Source organism: Mus pahari, chromosome 22, assembly GCF_900095145.1.
Source record: "Mus pahari chromosome 22, PAHARI_EIJ_v1.1, whole genome shotgun sequence".
NCBI lineage: Eukaryota > Metazoa > Chordata > Mammalia > Rodentia > Muridae > Mus > Mus pahari.
In genome coordinates this window covers 12846873-12865313 of record NC_034611.1, presented here as the reverse complement: position 1 = coordinate 12865313, position 18441 = coordinate 12846873, and the positions used below count along the sequence as shown (strand labels likewise).

The following is an 18441-nucleotide window of genomic DNA, read 5'->3' as shown; positions in this document are numbered from 1 at the left end:
TAGTAGGTTTCAAATGAAGATGTAAAACTCTTAGCTCCTCCTACACCATGCCTGCCTGGATGCTGCTGTCCTCCCACTCTAATAATGATGGACTGAATCTCTGAAACTGTAAGCCAGACACAATTAAATGTTGTCCTTATAAGAGTTGCCTTGGTCATGGTATCTGTTCACAGCAATGCAACCCCAACTAAGACATGCATGTTCTTTCCTTTCTGCTTGGTATTTGTTCAGTGTAACTCAATAACTCCCACTTACCCTATTTTATTAAGCAGTTCTGCCCTTAACCTTCAGAATGTAGGCCACCTTTGAACCATAAACTATTAGAAATTACAGCAACTCTTACAAGTCAGGGGAAACATGGAATAATCTAGTATCTCTGCTATATTTATGCTTGGCAAAAATGTCATTGAATTAAAAAGGAAAAGGATACTGGATGTGTCTAATGGAATGTCACCAAAACAATAAAGTAGGATCAGTATGCAGCTAGAGAGCCCTATCAACACAAGTCAGTCCACATTCAAAGGGCACCTTGGATTTCTTTTGATTGTTAGATGTGTCTGATTCTGAAATTTTTGAATTGCTTGCAAATCTACCATTTGCATATGCTTGTCCTCTGAGAGAGATCTCAGGAGATGAATTTCAAGTAATGCCACATACATGAAGAGCAGGTAAAGGAGGAAAGGGGGGGGGAGTTCTTCTGTGCCTCTGAGTTTGTGGTAGAGTTAATTCTTAAGTCACAGAACATATCACTAGCATATTTGAAGCATGGCTGCCTGAAAATGAGAACATAAATACAGGTCAATTACATGCTATTCACATGGGAATGGACCTTAGACATTATTTTATCTTGTCATAAAATATCTGTACATACTAATAGAGGTTTGATAAAAATTGTCCTACATTGGAGAGACAACGCCCTCAACTATAAACCTCGTGGTAGCATTGCAGTTCTAGGAATGAATTACCTCTTTTAGACTTGTTAGCCAATGGCTTCACAAAGATCCCTACCCATTACAGGCTCCCCTCTAAACTTAAGGGGAAGACAGTATCACTGAAGACACATGTTTGAAGCACAGAACATGAAGACACTTGAATGTGAGTGCCTGAGGAGAAAAGAAATCTGGATCTCCCTTAACCTGTAGTTACAGGCAGTTGAGAACCACCCTATAAGGATACTGGGAATCAAAATTGGGTATTCTGAAAGAGAAGTAAGTTCTCTTAATGGCTGAACCATCTTTCTAGCTCTTAGTACATTTTAGTTGCACATTTCTGAATGGAAACAATACACACTTTCATCCTAATAGGTATCAGATAAGCATGAAGCATTATGGATGTAATTGATCCACAATTTCTGTACTTGAAGTTTGATCTATGACATCAATATAAGTCATAGTTTATAAAAAGAACCCAATCCAGACAGTAAACAGGGAGGCTTCCCTGAGTACATAATTCAATAAGGTATGAGATGAGAATCTATGTTCAGTGTAGAACTGCAAGGGACATCGCCTGAGCCGACTCTGTTCTCTCTTATTTTAAAGTACAGAAGAAAAGAACAAAGCCAAGACGGTGTGTCATCTCCTACTGTCTTTGTCAGGGAAACATTTATAGTTGATCTTGACTAGTTCCTACTGGTGGCATAGTAAAGGCAAACTCCCTGAGGTCCTCAGCATAGTTGGCTATTTTGGCAGGTGGGGAAATGTTTCTCACTTCACAGTCTTGTATTAGTCTCAGAACAGTAATAAAGAAGGGAAGCTTGAGGCTTGATAACATAATATTGTAGGTGAACATAAGTGTTTGCTCTTTGGTCCCTCTGAGAACCGGGGCAAGTCTTTATTCTCTTCTGAACCTCATATGGGACATCTTACAGGACATCTACAGTGGTGTTTGCAAAACAGCATCCTTAATGTCCTCACCAAATGATGTATACTGTATACCAAACAAGCCCACCATGCCACTAGGCATTAAGCAGAGGAAAGGTAGGAATCATAATAAGCTCAAACATAGAAGGGATTTTGTCCCCTAAAGAGTCAGAATACATCAGTGGGTCATTTATTTTGTAAACTCCATAGCTGACCTGCCTATATCTTCCCAATTATTCTAAACATTTCATTTTAGACTTCTCTTTTCTCTTTCCTCAAGAAGCTCTGATATTCTGGGGCTAACAATGTCTAATAGAAACAGAATGAAAGTTGTGTATGTAATTTTATGTAATAGCCATAATGTAAAAATAGGAAAAGAGGGCTAGGCATGTAGTTCAATATATGTTTAGTATACACAAGGCATTGGTATACACACACACACACACACAACACACACACACACACACACACAGAAAAGTCAAGTGAAATGTATTTTAATCATATATTATATTTAACTCAATAAACATAACCCATTATGAGTTTAACCTGTAACCAGTGTGAAATGATTAGTAGGTACGTATTTTCCTATTGTCATACCAAGTCTTTCAAGTACCCATGTACTTACTCATGTTTACTCAATCACATCTCAGTAAAAAAATGGATTTATTTGAGACGATTGATAGCTATTTATCAACTGTAGCTAACACACCCAAACCCCACAGTGGTGGGCAGCCTAGGGCCATTACCACAGCCTTCTGATTAACATCCCCTCTTCCAGTGAGGGCTGAACAATCACGAGCCACGAGCTAGCACCTAAAGGATGGGGACCCTGGTAGCAAGGGTATCAAGACAGCAACACCACGTGCTGCAGGATGGAGAAACCAGGGGAGAAGTATTGAGAAAAGTAACACTTCTGGTGTGGCCACACTTCTCTAGGCTGCTAATATAAATGGAGGAAACTGAACTATGCATAGATATAATGTATATTAAGTCACCATTTCACTATCACTCCATTATAATATATAGACACAGGGCAGACAAGATGGCTCCGTGAGTATACAAGCTTGTTGACCTGAATTCAATCCCTGGAAGCCACATAAAGTTAGAAGGACAGAACCAACGCCAGGAACTTGGTCCCCTGACTTCTGCATGCACCTTCTGATGTGCATGTCCTCACCATCAACCATATATTCACTATAATAGTAAAATACATTGAAAATAAAATGAAACAAAGACACCTATTTTGCCATTTTGTTGAAGGTTGCATTTCTCAGTTGGGAGGACACCAGCACAGTTATTTCTCATACCATGCCTGTGTCTTGGGGGCCTCACAGGCTGCGAGGCAGTGAACTGCATGGCAATGTTTGTTCATCAGAAAACACTGCTTATTGTACATGAATACCCAGATAATTTGTGGCGAGAATTTGTAATTGTTTTAGGCCTAGAGACATAGTTCCTGCTTCAGCCTTCTTTCCCAGTACAGACAACACTGAAAATGTAAATTGGGTAGCCTCCAGACATGTCCTCACTCTGTGCCAAAGGGAAATTCGTATGGTCTTTATTGGTCTTTAAGACAATTCCTAATTCAGAAAAATATGAGTGGTGTGTCACTACAAGCCCTTTCTGCTTCTCTGAGCAAATGCATGTCACTTGCACCCCATTATATCTTCCCAGTATCGCTTACTCCGCATTGCTTGCTTTCCTTAACATTCACTTCCTACACTACCCCAGTGTGGTACTTTTCACACCACCAAGCTGGCAGTTCCATCCCTCAAGACAGAAGTTACACAGGACTTTGACCCTATATGAACCTTTAAAAGAAAGACACTCAACACATCAAATTAACTTCATTGAGGTCAATTCTCAGACATGAAAAACATGAATCCTCAGGCATTTCTTAAAGTGTGTGTGTGTGTGTGTGTATGTGTGTGTGTGTGCATGTGAGCATACATGTGCACTTGAGTTCAGGTCCTTGTAGAGGACAGAGAGGGCATTGGGTACCTTGAATATGGAGTTATAGCTGAGTTACCCATTGTAGGTGCTAGGAACTGAATTTAGGTCTTCTATAAGAACAACGACTGCTCTTAACCACACAGCAATCTCTCTAGCCCCAAACCCATAGACTTTAAATAAAGGCTTAAATGTTTTTGATTCATTCACTAGAAGAAGACTTCATATTCTTGCTTAAGGTGTTATCTACAAAGCAATTTCTCTGTGTGCGGTGGAGGTGAAAGTGGGGGGTTGTGATGTCTGGATCATCCATTTTCTGATAAATTCCAACTCAAATTAGCCTTTCCTGACCACTTGAGAGGAGAGGTTCTACCTTTGGAAGAACAGGCACTTCCTTATAGTGTTCAGGGCTTTGTGCTTACTAATCCCTCAGGCCCTTTTTATAGGGCAGGTCATTAAGTCTGACATGGAGCAGAGATACTGTTTTCCTGGGAGGCCCCTAAAGCTGCACATGCGTAGGTCTAGAGCACCGCCAGAAGCAAGGCCACAGGTTTATCAGTACTTAAGACATACTGGGAGGAGGAGCATGCTCATTCTTTAGCTAGTAAATTGCAAAGCATTTTCTTTTCACATATTCTTCTTATTATACATTTAAACAAATGCATATGGATCCATAACTAAAGTCTTATTACTGATCAATTATTTTTGTTCCAGTCCTGGAAAATGACGACAGTGACAAAATAATAATTTAATTAAGGGACTCTTAATGGCTTTGCATATCACCAATATTGTCAAGTGTGAACTTGTATGGGTCTACCTCTCCTCTCTGCAGTGGAATTAGAACTAAACCTCTAATTTTGGCCTTCTTCTCAGTGTCTGATCATAAAGAAACTGTATATTCAGAGCAAAAAATCAGACCTATTTCCCTCTGGCTATATGTTTTGAAGCACAAGAGTTACACTTTACATTTTGATGCTCTTAACTTTTCATTATGACCTACCTTTACCAAAGTCCAAAGGGACCTGTGCATTGTGCTGTGTTCCTTCCCAACCTCAGATTAGGCACAGACCACACCCAAAACCCAATTTCCTGCACTAAAGGATCCTTATTAAACAAGATAGACAGGGTGACTGAATCTCATAACCAGCAGCAATTGGCTCTGCGGGAATGGGTTTTGGTTTGACTTGTTTTATTTATTTTGTTTTTGTTTTTGTTTGTCTGTTTGTTTTTGAGATGGGGGTTCTCTGTGTAATAGTCCTGGCTGTCCTGACCAGGCTGGCCTCAAACTCACAGAGGGTGCTGGGATTAAAGGTGTGTGCCATCACGCTTACCTGACCAGGAGGAGTTTTTAATGCGGAAAAAAAGGGGAATGGAGGTCATTGCAATGGGGAGATGTTATGTTCATCTTGGACACATTGGTCAGAATAACCAAGTAAGGAATTTTGACAATTGGACCTTGGTAGTCAGCTTCAGGAATGAGGAAGTGGTCAAGTAAGGGAGTCTATCCTTTCAGCAAGCAGGCGTTATGGTGGGGGAGGCAAGGCCCACAGAAGCCATTCTGGGGCCTGTTAGAGTCCTTCAAAGGCTGATCATCCTTAACCTGAAAAGTCTGAGTATGGAATGCTCCAAACTCCGAAACCCTTTGAATACAACCTGACACAGGTAGAAATCTCAGCTTGTGCGTATGGATGGTATCTTAGTTTGATTTCTGTTGCTGTGAGAAAACATTCTAACCAAAAGCAACTCAAGTAGGAAAGGGTTTATTTGGCTTGCAGGTTACAGTCCTTCAGCAGGGGAAGTCACGGTAGGAACTGAAGGCAAAATCCTGGAGGTAAGGACTGAAGCAGAGGCCATGGAGACGCTGCTTACTGGCTTGCTCCTAGGCTCTCGCTCAGCTTCCTGTTTTAAACATCCAAGATGACCTGCTCAGTCATTGCATTGTCCATATTGGACTGAGCCCTCCACATATATCATCAATCAAGATGCCCATAAACCAATCTGGTGGAAGCAATTGGTTTCTTCTTCTCAGGAATCTCTAATTTGTGTCAAGTTGACAAAAACTAAACTATACAAGTGTTTGTGAGAGTTGTGTCTGTTCTCTGATGTGTCAAGATATGATAATTTTGCTTCATGAATAAAATTATTCTACAATAATGCATAAAATTACAAGCAGGCATGTGTATAAACTGCACTGGAAGCATACAATGAATTGTGTTCAGACTTGGATCCCACCCCTAAAATTTTAATTGTGCATATATAAACATTCAGAACTCCATTAAAAAATGGGAAATCTAAGCCAGTTTACGCTCAAATTTGACCACATGTTTATGTATGGCCCTTGTTTTACATTCTTTCCATTAAATGGTGTGTGCTTGCCTGGCCCCTCTAAATGGTGATTTTCTGTTTTTTTTCTTATAATATAAAATTGTAGGTATGGTTTTTGATGCTAAGGTCCTGGATCTTGATCTGTCAGTAAAGAAAGCCATGGGCTAATTGCTGGGTGGAAGGTACAGGTGGGTCTTCCAGGTCCCTGGAGGGAAAAAGGGAGACACAGGAAGGAAAGAAAGAGTTTTGTCATGCTTTGGAGGGAGAAGTCAGCAGCTATGTAAGGTACACTACTATAGATGGGTAATCAGGGATGTTTGGCAGGAGCTAGATGGGAGTAGCCACTGATGGTTAGGACAGGTGAGAGGTATGAAGTTAAGAGTATTGATATGGGTGTAACTGTCCAGACGAGAGATAGCAACAGCCAGCAATTGTGCCAAGAAGATAAGTTGAAAATGAACAACAGTGTGTGTGTATCTTTTATCCGGGAATTCAAGGGAAGTTTGGTGGGGTCTGGTAATGTGGCCATTGCTGTGAAGAAAGGCAGGTAGAACAAAGGTACACACAACACAAAATCTCAAGTCAAAAACTCTCCGACAGTGCAGCCCACTAGCACTCTGAATACTGAGTACATCTCACTAGCCTGATCACTTTTTACAGCTCAAACTTTGCTTCTTTTTACAATAGAACAGACGCAACTAACAGGAGTTTGGGAAGACTGATGAAGCACTACTCTAAGCTTGATGGTGACATAGTTTAATAATGCCATCATTGTTGACTCACCACTCTTGTCCCTAAGATTTGAAAGCCCACCTACTAGATATGGAATAGAATTCTCTGATTTTGTTTACTTCCCTCTTTGCTAAATTTCTTCTTTCTCCAGCTAATAGAGGTGGACCTATGGATAGTTCTTATGTGCAAACCAGAGAATGTTTGGGTGTGCTTATCTGATAACAAAATCAGGCTCCTGCCTCCCCACTCAAGTGATTTCAACCTTAAAGTGGGCAAATAACATTACTTTAGCTAACCGTTGCTGTTTGTTTTTCAAAATAGAAACACATCTAATGTGTATGCTCTCATTAGTCAGTGCCAGGCTACTACTGTCTTAAGTCTTGAATAAATGTTGAGCCAGACCATCATTTTATCAGTAGAAAAACAACCACCACAGGTTACTTGTGACTGCCACTTTTAATAATAGTATCTCCCTTAGAAATGTAAAGCCTCAGGAGATTCACTTCTCATTTGTGCTACAGTAGCAGCTCCGTTGGTGATAAATTGTTTGGGGGAGGCCTTTATGAATTGACCTACATTTTCTAAATGATGGTTATTAATTTTACTTTTGCAAAACAGGAAATTAATTAACAAGCTGAAAGTCTATTAAGACAAAAGAAGCCTTTCCAAGTTCTTTCCTCTGCTTCCCTTCCCTGAAGATCCCTTCTTCTATAACACTGTCACAACAATACAATGCCGTGCCAGGAACTGATGGCTGCCATTATGGTAGACTGTCTTGGGACCATTATGCTTCAACTGCCCCCTTGGCTCTGATTGTTTACTCTCTGCTACAAGAGAGATAGGAGACCTGAAAAGAATTGAAACTCGAACTGAGATCTTTATTCATGACTATTGTCAAAGCTGCAAAGGAAATGGGAGACTCAAGTTGTGCTTTCAACATAAATGAAATCTCTCAGATTGGCAGCTCAAATAGGTGTTGTCCCTTGTAAATAGAGTACACTTGATAGGAAGTTAAAGCAAAGTCATCTAAAATCCTTTACAAGGCATATTCTCTGTCTACCCCACTTTTCTGTATGTGGGTGACTTTGTATGAATCATCCTTACATACCTCACACATTGCCCACTGTTGTGCTTGTACAAAAGGAATCCCCTGGCAAAGAAATTCAGCATGTGTGTAAATTGAGCAAAAGAAGCAGAACCAGTTGAAAGAGCCTGCTTATGAATTACACAGACTGGAACATACTTTGACATAATACTCAGTTCAGAAATCTTAAAATGGGTGCTTTTTTTTTTTTTTTTTTTTTCAACTTTTCAAATCTCAAATGTTGACACGGAATTAGAACATACTCTATTCAGGACTCCAGATAGTTCCTACCCAAGGAAGGTTGACGCATGCATCTTTTGTAACAGAGTGCAATCTGTCCCTAAATGGACCTGAGTATGACATCTCACAGAGAGCTTAAATTCAGTTTCCAGCACATTGTCAGTGACAGTATAACCCAATTTTAATTGTAAAGTAAATCTAGCTTTGGCAATGGTCTTCTTACTATCCATGCAGAGAACTCATTCAAAGCCTCAGAGAAGCACTGTTCTTATTTGTTAATGACAGAGCTCCAGCTGGCCACACTATGTGTAGATGGCAATTTTGAATTCCCAAGTCTGTATGACACACATTTTGGAATTGGTGAATACAGCACTTTTGGCATCCATTTCCAATAATTTAGTATGTGCTTTCATGAGAAAAGTTTTATTTAATTGGAACTAAAATTTGAGAATGACATAATGTCAGGTGCATTACAGTTTATAGTTCTTTCCTCATGTGCAAGTTATGTCAGTTTATAGAAGTTCTGACACCATTACTATCAAACCTGAAAAGGACACTGTAAATCTCTTGTGACTTACAGAAACAAGAGTCTATCTCAAGGGTCCTGAAGGAAGTAGAATGGACTTCCTCATATATACACTCTGGGAAGCAGATGCATAAAAGAATTTATAGAAATGAATAGAATCAGAATTTTAGACTTGCAAAGAGCCTTAGATAATATTTTTGATCGTGGCTATCCTTTAAGCCAGAACCTAAGAATAAAACAGATGAACTAAAAGATCTAAGCTTTGAGGCATTATGGAAGCTGTGCTATATCTTATGCACAGAGTGCCACATATCCTAGCAAACACAGGTGGATCTTCAGCTACTGCATGTCTAAGCCATCTCATCAGAAACCAAGTTTAGTTCAAAAGGATAAATGCATCTCTAAATATTCCCATCAGTTGCAAGCTAACCATAACTTTGTTCATCTACTTGGGAGGTAAACAAAGCTAATAGTGTCAGTTTAAATCACCAATTTCATCCACCTTAACCTTACTGTAGAGTCCTTTGACATCATCATTTTCTCTATGTATACTGTGTATATGGAATTATGCTTTGTGACAACAAGGCGACAAACTTTGAAAAGGAGATTGAGACCCCAAAAGACCTCTTTCCATATGAAAGGATATTGTCAGTCAAATATAAGTGAGATTTAAAAAATAACACTGAACCCAAAGCTTCCCTGAGCTCACTGATCTATCAGCAAGAATAGAGCAGTAATCTGGGCTTGTAGATGCATTTTTCTCCTTCAGAGAATGACTATAAAAATGAAATTTACTCCTTCTTCCCTAGCATTTGCAAACTAAAAAGGGGTAGGCTGACTTATTATATCCTTTCTAGAAAACACTGCACCATTTCCAATACATTATCCCATTAAAAAAACAGCAAAACAACCAAGCAGCAAGCACAGCCTGGATTTAACCAACAGTTCACGACCAGCTGGGTGAGATTTGTTTTCTTTATGTAAACCACTAGAAGAACTTCATCTAGACTCTGATGGTCTCCTCTCCAGTGGACCATATGATAAAGGTATCAAAGACACCTTCTAGTAGATGGAATGAGGTGAGGCTTTGTTAGGGTGGTCAAATTCATGAAGGATCCTGATCAAATATGTCAAGAGCAGCCAAGAATTATTGGACATGATTTTCCTTGAGATCTATCAACTCATCAGAACTGCAAACTCAGAGCTGATAAGTTCTTCCTCTTCTCAAGACTAGCTCTGTACACTATCTTACACTTCACATTGTAGAGCAACCAATCCTATCCTAAGGCCCGAGTCTTGTCTCTGTGGGTCTGGTGAGTATCCTACATGACTTTCTAAAACAAGTAAAAGAAATGGGCAGTCTAATTAGCAAGTGAGTATATGAACAAGTCACTGAACAGTAACTTGTGCTATTTAGACCTATAGACGATCTGGTTCATTATTTAAGTTGTAAAATGTTGTCAGTGTGAATTTTTAAAGATTTATTTATTTTATTTGATGAGTGTTTGGCTTATATGCATGTCTGGACACTGCATGCATGTCTACTGCCAGGGACGGCATCAAATCCCCTGAGACTGCAGTTACAGACAGTTGAGAGCTGTCAAATGGATGCTGGGAATTCAACAGAGGTCCTCTGCAAGAGCAGCCAGTACTCTTGTTTGTTTGTTTATTTGTTTGTTTGTTTGTTTCGAGACAGGGTTTCTCTGTGTAGCCCCGGCTATCCTGGAACTCACTCTGTAGACCAGGCTGTCCTCGAACTCAGAAATCTGCCTGTCTCTGCCTCCCAAGTGCTGGGATTAAAGGCGTGCACCACCACGCCTGGCTCCAGCCAGTACTCTTAACTAGTGAGTCATCTCCCAAACTCCAATAAGAATTTTTTTTAAGTAACTGACCAAAACCCTTCAAAATTACTACTACCTAAATGATTAACAGATAATGTTCAAAACCAAGGGTATACACAGTCACATGGGTCTTATATTCAATCGCCTTGTTAAGCTAGGCTGAGATACTCTGGAGGAATAATAAGTATAAGATGTTCTTTCTCATGTAGCAAATAAGTTAGCTTTGAACTTTTCCTTTAGTTATCAGAAGAATACCACACTGAGATACCTACCAATGGTAAATTATTCCAACTCACAGAGAAATCTAAGTAAATTCATAGGGAGCTCTTTCTGTGTGGATTTATAGCCATCAGCTAACTTAGAGATCACTCAGGGCCATTGCAGGGATTTGTGATGCTCCAGGGAAGAAAGTGGGTCCATAAACCAACAGATAGCTTTAAACCAGCACAAGCGCTGGATTGAAGGAAAAAGGCTTTCTGCTTCCTTTACCCATGAGAAGCTCGGTTTGGAGCTGAATATAATGATGGAAATGGTCACAAAAGCTCAAGAAGAGAAATTGTCCAGCTCCACATGCAGCACACCCCTCCACTGGCAGGACAATTATTTCAACCTTGGCTCTAAGTAGCATAATTTTTAATTTTGAGGCATCCCTATAACAGAAAGTGGGTGTTTTTTTGTTAGTTGATTCCTTTGAAAATCTCTTTCCACGACTCCCATCCTTTTGTTTTTCTGTCTGCTTCTGTTACTTTTCTTGGTATAGATTCAAAAGTGCTCCACCAGTGAAGCCGCATGCTCAGTCTTTCCTACTTACTTGGCAGACTGTCTCCACATGGGTTTATCTCTTTCCATAATAAGCTTTCACCTTTCATCAGAGCACCCTCAGAGTTTCCTACTTCTTTTCTACCTCTATCATCATCCTCAGCTTTGCCGGCCATTTTTTAGCTTGATTCACCCCCTCAATTGGGAATATTAAAGTCTAGAATCTACACAAAACCATGTGACCTACAGAGGATAATATTTAGAAGTCTCTGTTTCAATTTCCATACATGTAAAATGGCTGTGCTACCTCCAACACTAGTTGAGGGTCAAATTAAAAAAAAATAGAACAAGCTTTTTAGGGATTTTTAAAGTGCTAGCAAATTGTTTCTAGCAGATCAAGAAACATAAATATCTACCATATCCTACCATATCCTAGGGGAAAAGTTCTTTAAAATAACAATAGTAAACACTCAAATGCATTTTTGTCCACAACTCTCTTTTGTATTTTGTATAGATAGAGCTAAACAATCTATTTCTTTGAGAAATAACCCTTCAATATATGGGGTTTCTTTATACATTAAAATAATACCCAAAATCAAGTCCTGTGAGGTTCATTCATTTTATGAATGGAAGAGATATTTTTGAATCAGAGGAGATAATGACATCTCTTCTGAGACTTTTAACTGTGAAAAGTTGCTTTGAATAAAACAATGTTATAACACATTTGCAAGCCCCTGTCCTTTATAATCCTTCAAAGGTTCCTCCTTGACTTCAGAATAAAATCTCGCTACCTTTCATTATCTAGTACAAAGAAAATTATTCAGTCTTGTCTCTAACTACTTTCCTGAACTGTGCATTTGGGAGCACACAGTGTGTCTTGGTCATTTCTTTTGATCAGTATTTATGCTTTGTGATACTCAAGGCTATAAAGTGAATCATAATGTTTTCTCATCATTTAAGCTTTTATAAAGACATCTTCTGCCTCACATAAACTATCTAGGTTGTTTGAATTTCTTGTTTCTATTGAAGGACTTAAACTTATTTTTGATGTATTTTGTGTATATTCTGTCTTCCTCATGAGAAGGCAGATACCTTGATGTATTTATTCACCTTAGGAAAGTTAGTATCTAGAATAGTGTATTTCACATTGTAGATATTCAATATAGGCTGATTAAATAAAATAATATGTATGCACAAAGAAGAAACACAAATATACAAAAAATGGTTATTTAATTAACCAGCAAATGGCACCAATAATGTCAGGATTTAGGACTAATGCTGAAACAGTTATGCATATATTTTAGAAGTTTACAGGGTGACCTATGTTCTGTTTCCTACATCTTATCTCTAGGAACAACATTATTTGCAATTGCTATTTGCACATTCACATACGTTGTACCACCTATTCATAAGAGCTAACATAGGATCGTGCTACAAAACCAGGACTCAACGAAACAATCCAGTGATGTAGCCAGAGTAGTGCAAGACTGAACTGTGAGCACACGTCTGTAGTCTGCCCTTATCTGAAGTGTGTCTACTGAAGAGATCCCTCCACCACTCTAAACTGTAACTCTCTTTCTACCTTCCAACCTCAGAGCAGAAAAATCATCATTTCCACATACTGTTGTCATGATCATCCAAGTGGACACAGGGAGTTAGCCAATATTACATCACTGTTTTAACCCAGGCTTAGGAATGGCACAGAATAACTTTCCTTTGCAGACCTCACTATTAAAGGCAGAGTTCACAGATGTGCCATTCATGATTCCCACTGGCTGATCTGCATTCTTAGTCATTCTGAAATTATATAAAGAGAATAATAAAAAGCATGTTCTCATTCATTTGCAGGCACAGTTCCTTAAAGCAATGGTTGCTCTTCCCACGTGGCAGCAAAAGCTCACTTCATTATTTTGTATGGCTCCTTCCCAGAACCACCTCCTATGACTTTAAAAGCTTCCATTAATTTCCCATTAGTAAATGTTAATTGAAATGAACATGTATCTTTGCTTTTAGCAGTTGTATTCATAATACATGTATAATACATGCAAATTTTGTTCACAATGTTTCGAGTGGCTTATTTCAGAACAAACAAACACATGGATGCTATTTTTAAAAGATTGTAGCTATAGAAATATTTTAGACTCTGATCCTTCCCTAAAATAACTACAATTTCATGACAATGCAACGAAAGGTTAGCAACCCTGATAAAAATTTATGTTATCCAAGATAGCAGGACTCTAAAACATGAATAATGACTTCTGGGCTTTAAAACACTCAGTACCCTGGTGTTAGTGCAGTATTTGGATAGAATGCTTTGAAAAGGAGAACTGGAATGCTTCTAATTTAAAGATGTATGGTGGTCTAAAATGTTACACCAGATCCAATGCAATAATCTTAGGTGAGCCCCTTCCTACTAGTTATTATGAAAGGTCCATGCCTTCCTACAAAGTTCTATTCACATGCTTAACATGGAGAAACTGAAACATATCAAAAAATCATCTGAGCATTGAATTCCACATTCTGTCTCGTTCTTTACAGTTATATACATTCAGTCAAAGTAATTTAGAAGAATATTTTCAAAAAGTAAAGAGGCCATTTCTAGATCACAGCTGTATAAGATTACCAAGGAGATTCCTCAGATATTTTCAGCAAAACTAAATAATGGGTTGTACAGAAATTCAAATTTCCACAGTGAACATCTCATTAGACAGTGATGACAAAGGCCTGATAGTTCCAAAAGGAACAATTCAACTCAGATGGGCTATTATCAAAATAAACCTCAGCGTCTTTCAGGAATATTTTGTAGGAGTCTTAACAAAAAGGGAACCATGTGTTTCTCCAAGGTTCGGCCAGCAACAGAGCTGTCTGACAAACTGAGCTGTTTCGAGGTTCAGCCCTACCCTTTCACCCTTTGCCCCTCATGGGTCCGTCATTAGACCAACCGACCCAGTGGCTACTGTCTCATTGTGATATTTTTCTCCACATGTTTTCCTGCTTCTCACTTTCTCCGCATCATTGCCTGAAGAGATGAAGCGTTATTTTCAATTGGTAAACTGTTTAGATTCGAAAGTCTAATAAATGTTATAATTAAAATGACTTCTTCAGTTCACTAAGTTTAACACCCCATGCTTTTCAGAAAATGTCAGTCTGTAGGAGGCACGCACAGGTGTTTAGTGACAATCACTAATAAACACCTATATTGCTGATTTACAGGTAATTAAAAGGAAGTGATTTCAGAATATTTTATAAAGTTTTCACAAGTTACCAAATAGGTTGATAAGTTTTCAGTACCACACTGCTAGATTAAAACTGCTAACTCTGTATATCGGAACCACTAAATAACTTCAGTACCTAAATAACCCTTCTAGTTCTTCCTCATAATTAAAAAATTTCCAACCTGGACCTTCCAATACTTTTCTGTAGGAAATTGAGCCACCGCAGTTAACTGATGTTTTAGAAAGTCTCCCTGGGTCTGAAATATAGATGTTTCCACATCAATTTGTCTACCAGTACACCATGCATCACTTTACCAGAAAGTATCTTCTTTAAATACTTTCTAAGGCAAGACGCCTAGGGTCATGCTCATCCTGCTTTACAGATATTGGTTCTAGGAAGAGCAATGAGATTGCTACAGTTACTCTCCTCAGACAAGGACACTGTTGTTCACCAGAAAGAGAAAGAAGTGTGCGAATCTATGCTACAAATGCTCTGAGCTGTTTCTTCATGGGATACTTCATCATGCCAATGGCTTACAATGTCTTTCATCATTTAAAAAACAAAACAAAACAAAACAAAGCAAAACAAAAAACAAAAATGTACAGGTGAAAGTCCAGTAGCAGCCTACTTGGTAGGAAGTTTCCACACATTGCACTACATATTTACTAAGCTGCTTTAAAGCCAAGGAGCCTCTAGGGTAACAGCCTCTATATTTTTCTAAACACATTTTTTTAAATGTGTTAAACATTGTGTTCCAAAGCTTCTAAACACAGAGAAGTCAAAAGAACAGATTTCTGAGCATATTGTCCCACCACATTCCTACATCTACGCAGTAATGCCTGAGTGATGGCTCCACCCTGCCCAACAAGTTTAGTCTTGTACTTCAATGTATAAGCAAAGTTGACAACTATGTAAAGAGACTTGGTGGATCAAGTGATAAGCAGAAAATCAGCCAATGAAAATGCACAATTAAAGTTTGCCCAATGTGCTTGTTACCCCTTTTCTAAAGGTTCTCAGTTATATGTGAAAGTCGACCTGGGGATGCTGCCAGGTAATCAGAAGTACACTATAAAAGTCAAAGTCTGATCACTTATGCACACACACTCACACACAACATAAATGATACATGTTGATTTTATATATATATATATATCAAATATTTATTAACATAGTTTGAGCTCAGTACTTCTTTAGCTGTTATCATCCAAATGTGGGTACCTTTGAGCAGTAACAATTCCAGTTTAATTAGAATTGCAATCCTACCCAACCCCAGCACAAAGAAAGCCATCCAAAGTACAACACACCGCGAATTCTAAATAATGAAAATGAGTTTTTAGTAATGTGTGAGAGGAATCCTCTACAATCGGGGGAGAACTTGTAGCATACATAGAAAAGCTAGTGAGTCTATGAGAAGGTGGGAAACGTGACAGACTACAAACACGTTCCTGCATGCCCTTCCTTGGTTTCTTTTTCCTCACCTAACATGAGTTAGGTGGGGAGCAGTTTAGAAAAGATAATAACCACAAGAGTGACTTGGCTTACTAGTCATTAGGAAAGATCTCATGCAAAAGCAGAACAGTGGACATGCTAGGCAGGCATGTAGGAACAGCAGTAGTCTCCCTCAACCCCCACCCTGATACAGTACCTCCAGATTTGCCCGAGCTGCAAGATGTGGATGAGTGACTGCAGGAGCCAGATGCAAAAGGAGCAGGACGCAGACCTGTGTTTGCCGCTGGTCCGGGTGGCCCCGTTGCTGTTGCTGCCGCTGTTGGTGGCGGCGATGTTGCTCTTGCTGGCGTTGGATGCTTGCCTCTGCGGCGTGGAAGGACGAGCCTCGCCTTCCCCGGCTGCAGACCCACTGCTGACCACCGTCTTGCAATCCACTCCAGGCTGCTGGCAGCTGGAGGCGGTGGTCGTGGCGCTGTCCTCGGTGCTGAAATCGTGCACAAACCAGCGGAAGCTGAACACTTGCACAGAGAGGGAGCCCAGCACCACGAAGAAGAGGGTGAGCCCAAACCACCAGCGCTGGCCGCGCAGGTAGTAGTCCACGGCGAGCCAGATGTCCGTCCCCACATCCGCGAAGTACACGGCCACGGCGGCCAGGATCCAGAGGCAGTCCCACAGCGAGTAGCGCCGCTGCTCCCTGCCCAGGCGCAGGCACAGCGCCGCCGAGCCCGCCCCGCTGCCCCGGCCGCCGCCGCCGGTGCCGCCCGAGCCCGCCGAACCGCCGCTCCCCGCGCAGCAGCAGCAGCAGCGCGAGCAGCCACCGCCGTCCGGGCAGCAGCCGCCTCCGGCCGCCTCCGTGTCCTCGGGTCCGGAGCCCGACGGCAAGCCTGGAGCCAGTCCTTGCACTGAGCCCGAATTGTCCGAGTTCTGCAACGGGGTGAACGCCACGTCGCTGCTCTTCTTCATCTTCAGCCTCCCGTCTGACTTAGCGGCCATGATGCCTCGGCAGCGGAGGAGAGCACTCCTTTATCTGACACCTGTCCCTGCTGTCTCCTCCTCCCGCCACCTCCTCGCCTCGCCCTGGCTTCCTTCCCCGGCCGCGCCGCTCTCCTGCTCCTACTCCAGCGCCCGCTCGCTCGCCCGCCGCCGCCCGCGGGGCTGGGCGCTGGGCCCGGCTAGCCGCACGCTCGGGACCCGCAGGAGCGCCGCCTGGCTGCCTGCGCCGAGCCCAGCTGCTCGCGCCGGCCCGCGCGCGCCCCTGACAGCCGCCCGCGCTCCGCGCCGGCCCGGCCCCGCGGCTGCAGCACGAGCCGCCGCCGCCGCCAGCAGCAGGAGCAGCAGCGGCCGCCGCGGCGCTCCTCGGACCTGCACATTCCTCTCCTCCCCTCGCGCGCGCTCCCTCCTCCCGCAGCCTCTCCTCCACCAGCTGACTCCGAGGGAGAGGATGACCTCATCCCTTCCCTTCCAGCTGCCGCCGCTCCCACCCCGGCTGGGGAGGGGCGAGAAGGAGGGCCCGGAGGAGGGGCCGGGATTGAGGGGAGCGGCGGGTGGGGGGTGCCTGGCTGGCCAGTGCTGGACGCGGAGGGCAGCAGCACGGCAATCGGAGGCTCGGGCTCGTGGGATTTCGGAGAGCGTTGGGTGGATTTCCTCGAAGCTGGGGGGGATGGGGTGGGCAGAGCGCGCCGCGTGTTAGAGCCTTGGTGTTGGGCCACCGCGGAGGGCAAGGGGGCCATGGACACGGGCGGGCGTGGCAGCAGGGAGGGCTGGGGAAGAGCTGGTCTCTTTGTAATGTACCGGGCGCGCTTGGCACCTGGCTGGGTGTGGTATGGTGCTAGGTGTGTTGCTGGCGAGGGTGAACACGCTTTAACTAGGAAGCTAGGGCTCCTGTACTGGCAGCGGTTGGTGGGCGTGCCATGCTTCGGAGATCCTGGGTGGCACAGGACCTGCAGGGCTGGAACACCTAAAGCAAACCGGCAGCAGAGGGCGGGCCCTCGGGATAAGGAGAGGGCAGCCCCAGGGATGGTGTACTGCCAAACCCCAGCCTAGGGAAATTCTAAGGCCCTGGGGGAGGTGAGTGCGTGTACCCCCCCCCCGTCCCCCTCCGAGTTTAAGGAGCCTGAGGCACCAGCACTAGGCAGACACCATGGTGGGGCTACTCCTAACCGCAGGTGGGAAATGCTGCACCTCTGGCGGCAACCTAGAGCATGGCGGTGGGAGGAGAGACATGGCTAGTAACCAGGGAAAAGAGGACTAGCCCAGCCCTTGGCCCCGCGTGGGGAGTGGCAGATCACAAAGCTAATGTCACCTCTCTTATTCCAAAACTGCAATTACCTTCCCTTAAACCTATAAACATACAGACTTACTGTAGGGTCTCATAACTGCAGAAATGACTCGAATTTAATCTATTCTCGAAGAGAATGAAAGAATGAAATATGTTGCAATTTTTTTAAAAAAGAAAAAAAA

The 18441-nt window shown here is 42.2% G+C and overlaps 1 protein-coding gene across 1 annotated transcript in view; it reads right to left on the bottom strand.

The window, feature by feature from the left end:
• The window catches only part of Xkr4 (XK related 4), a 352079-nt gene extending 334951 nt beyond the window's left edge, over window positions 1-17128 (bottom strand). Inside the window, exon 1 of the mRNA XM_021222216.1 lies at window positions 16178-17128. Coding sequence (XP_021077875.1) covers window positions 16178-16974 — 797 coding nt within the window. The 5' untranslated portion in view covers window positions 16975-17128. The remainder of the gene's footprint in view (window positions 1-16177) is intronic.
• Between the last annotated feature and the right edge of the window lie 1313 nt (window positions 17129-18441).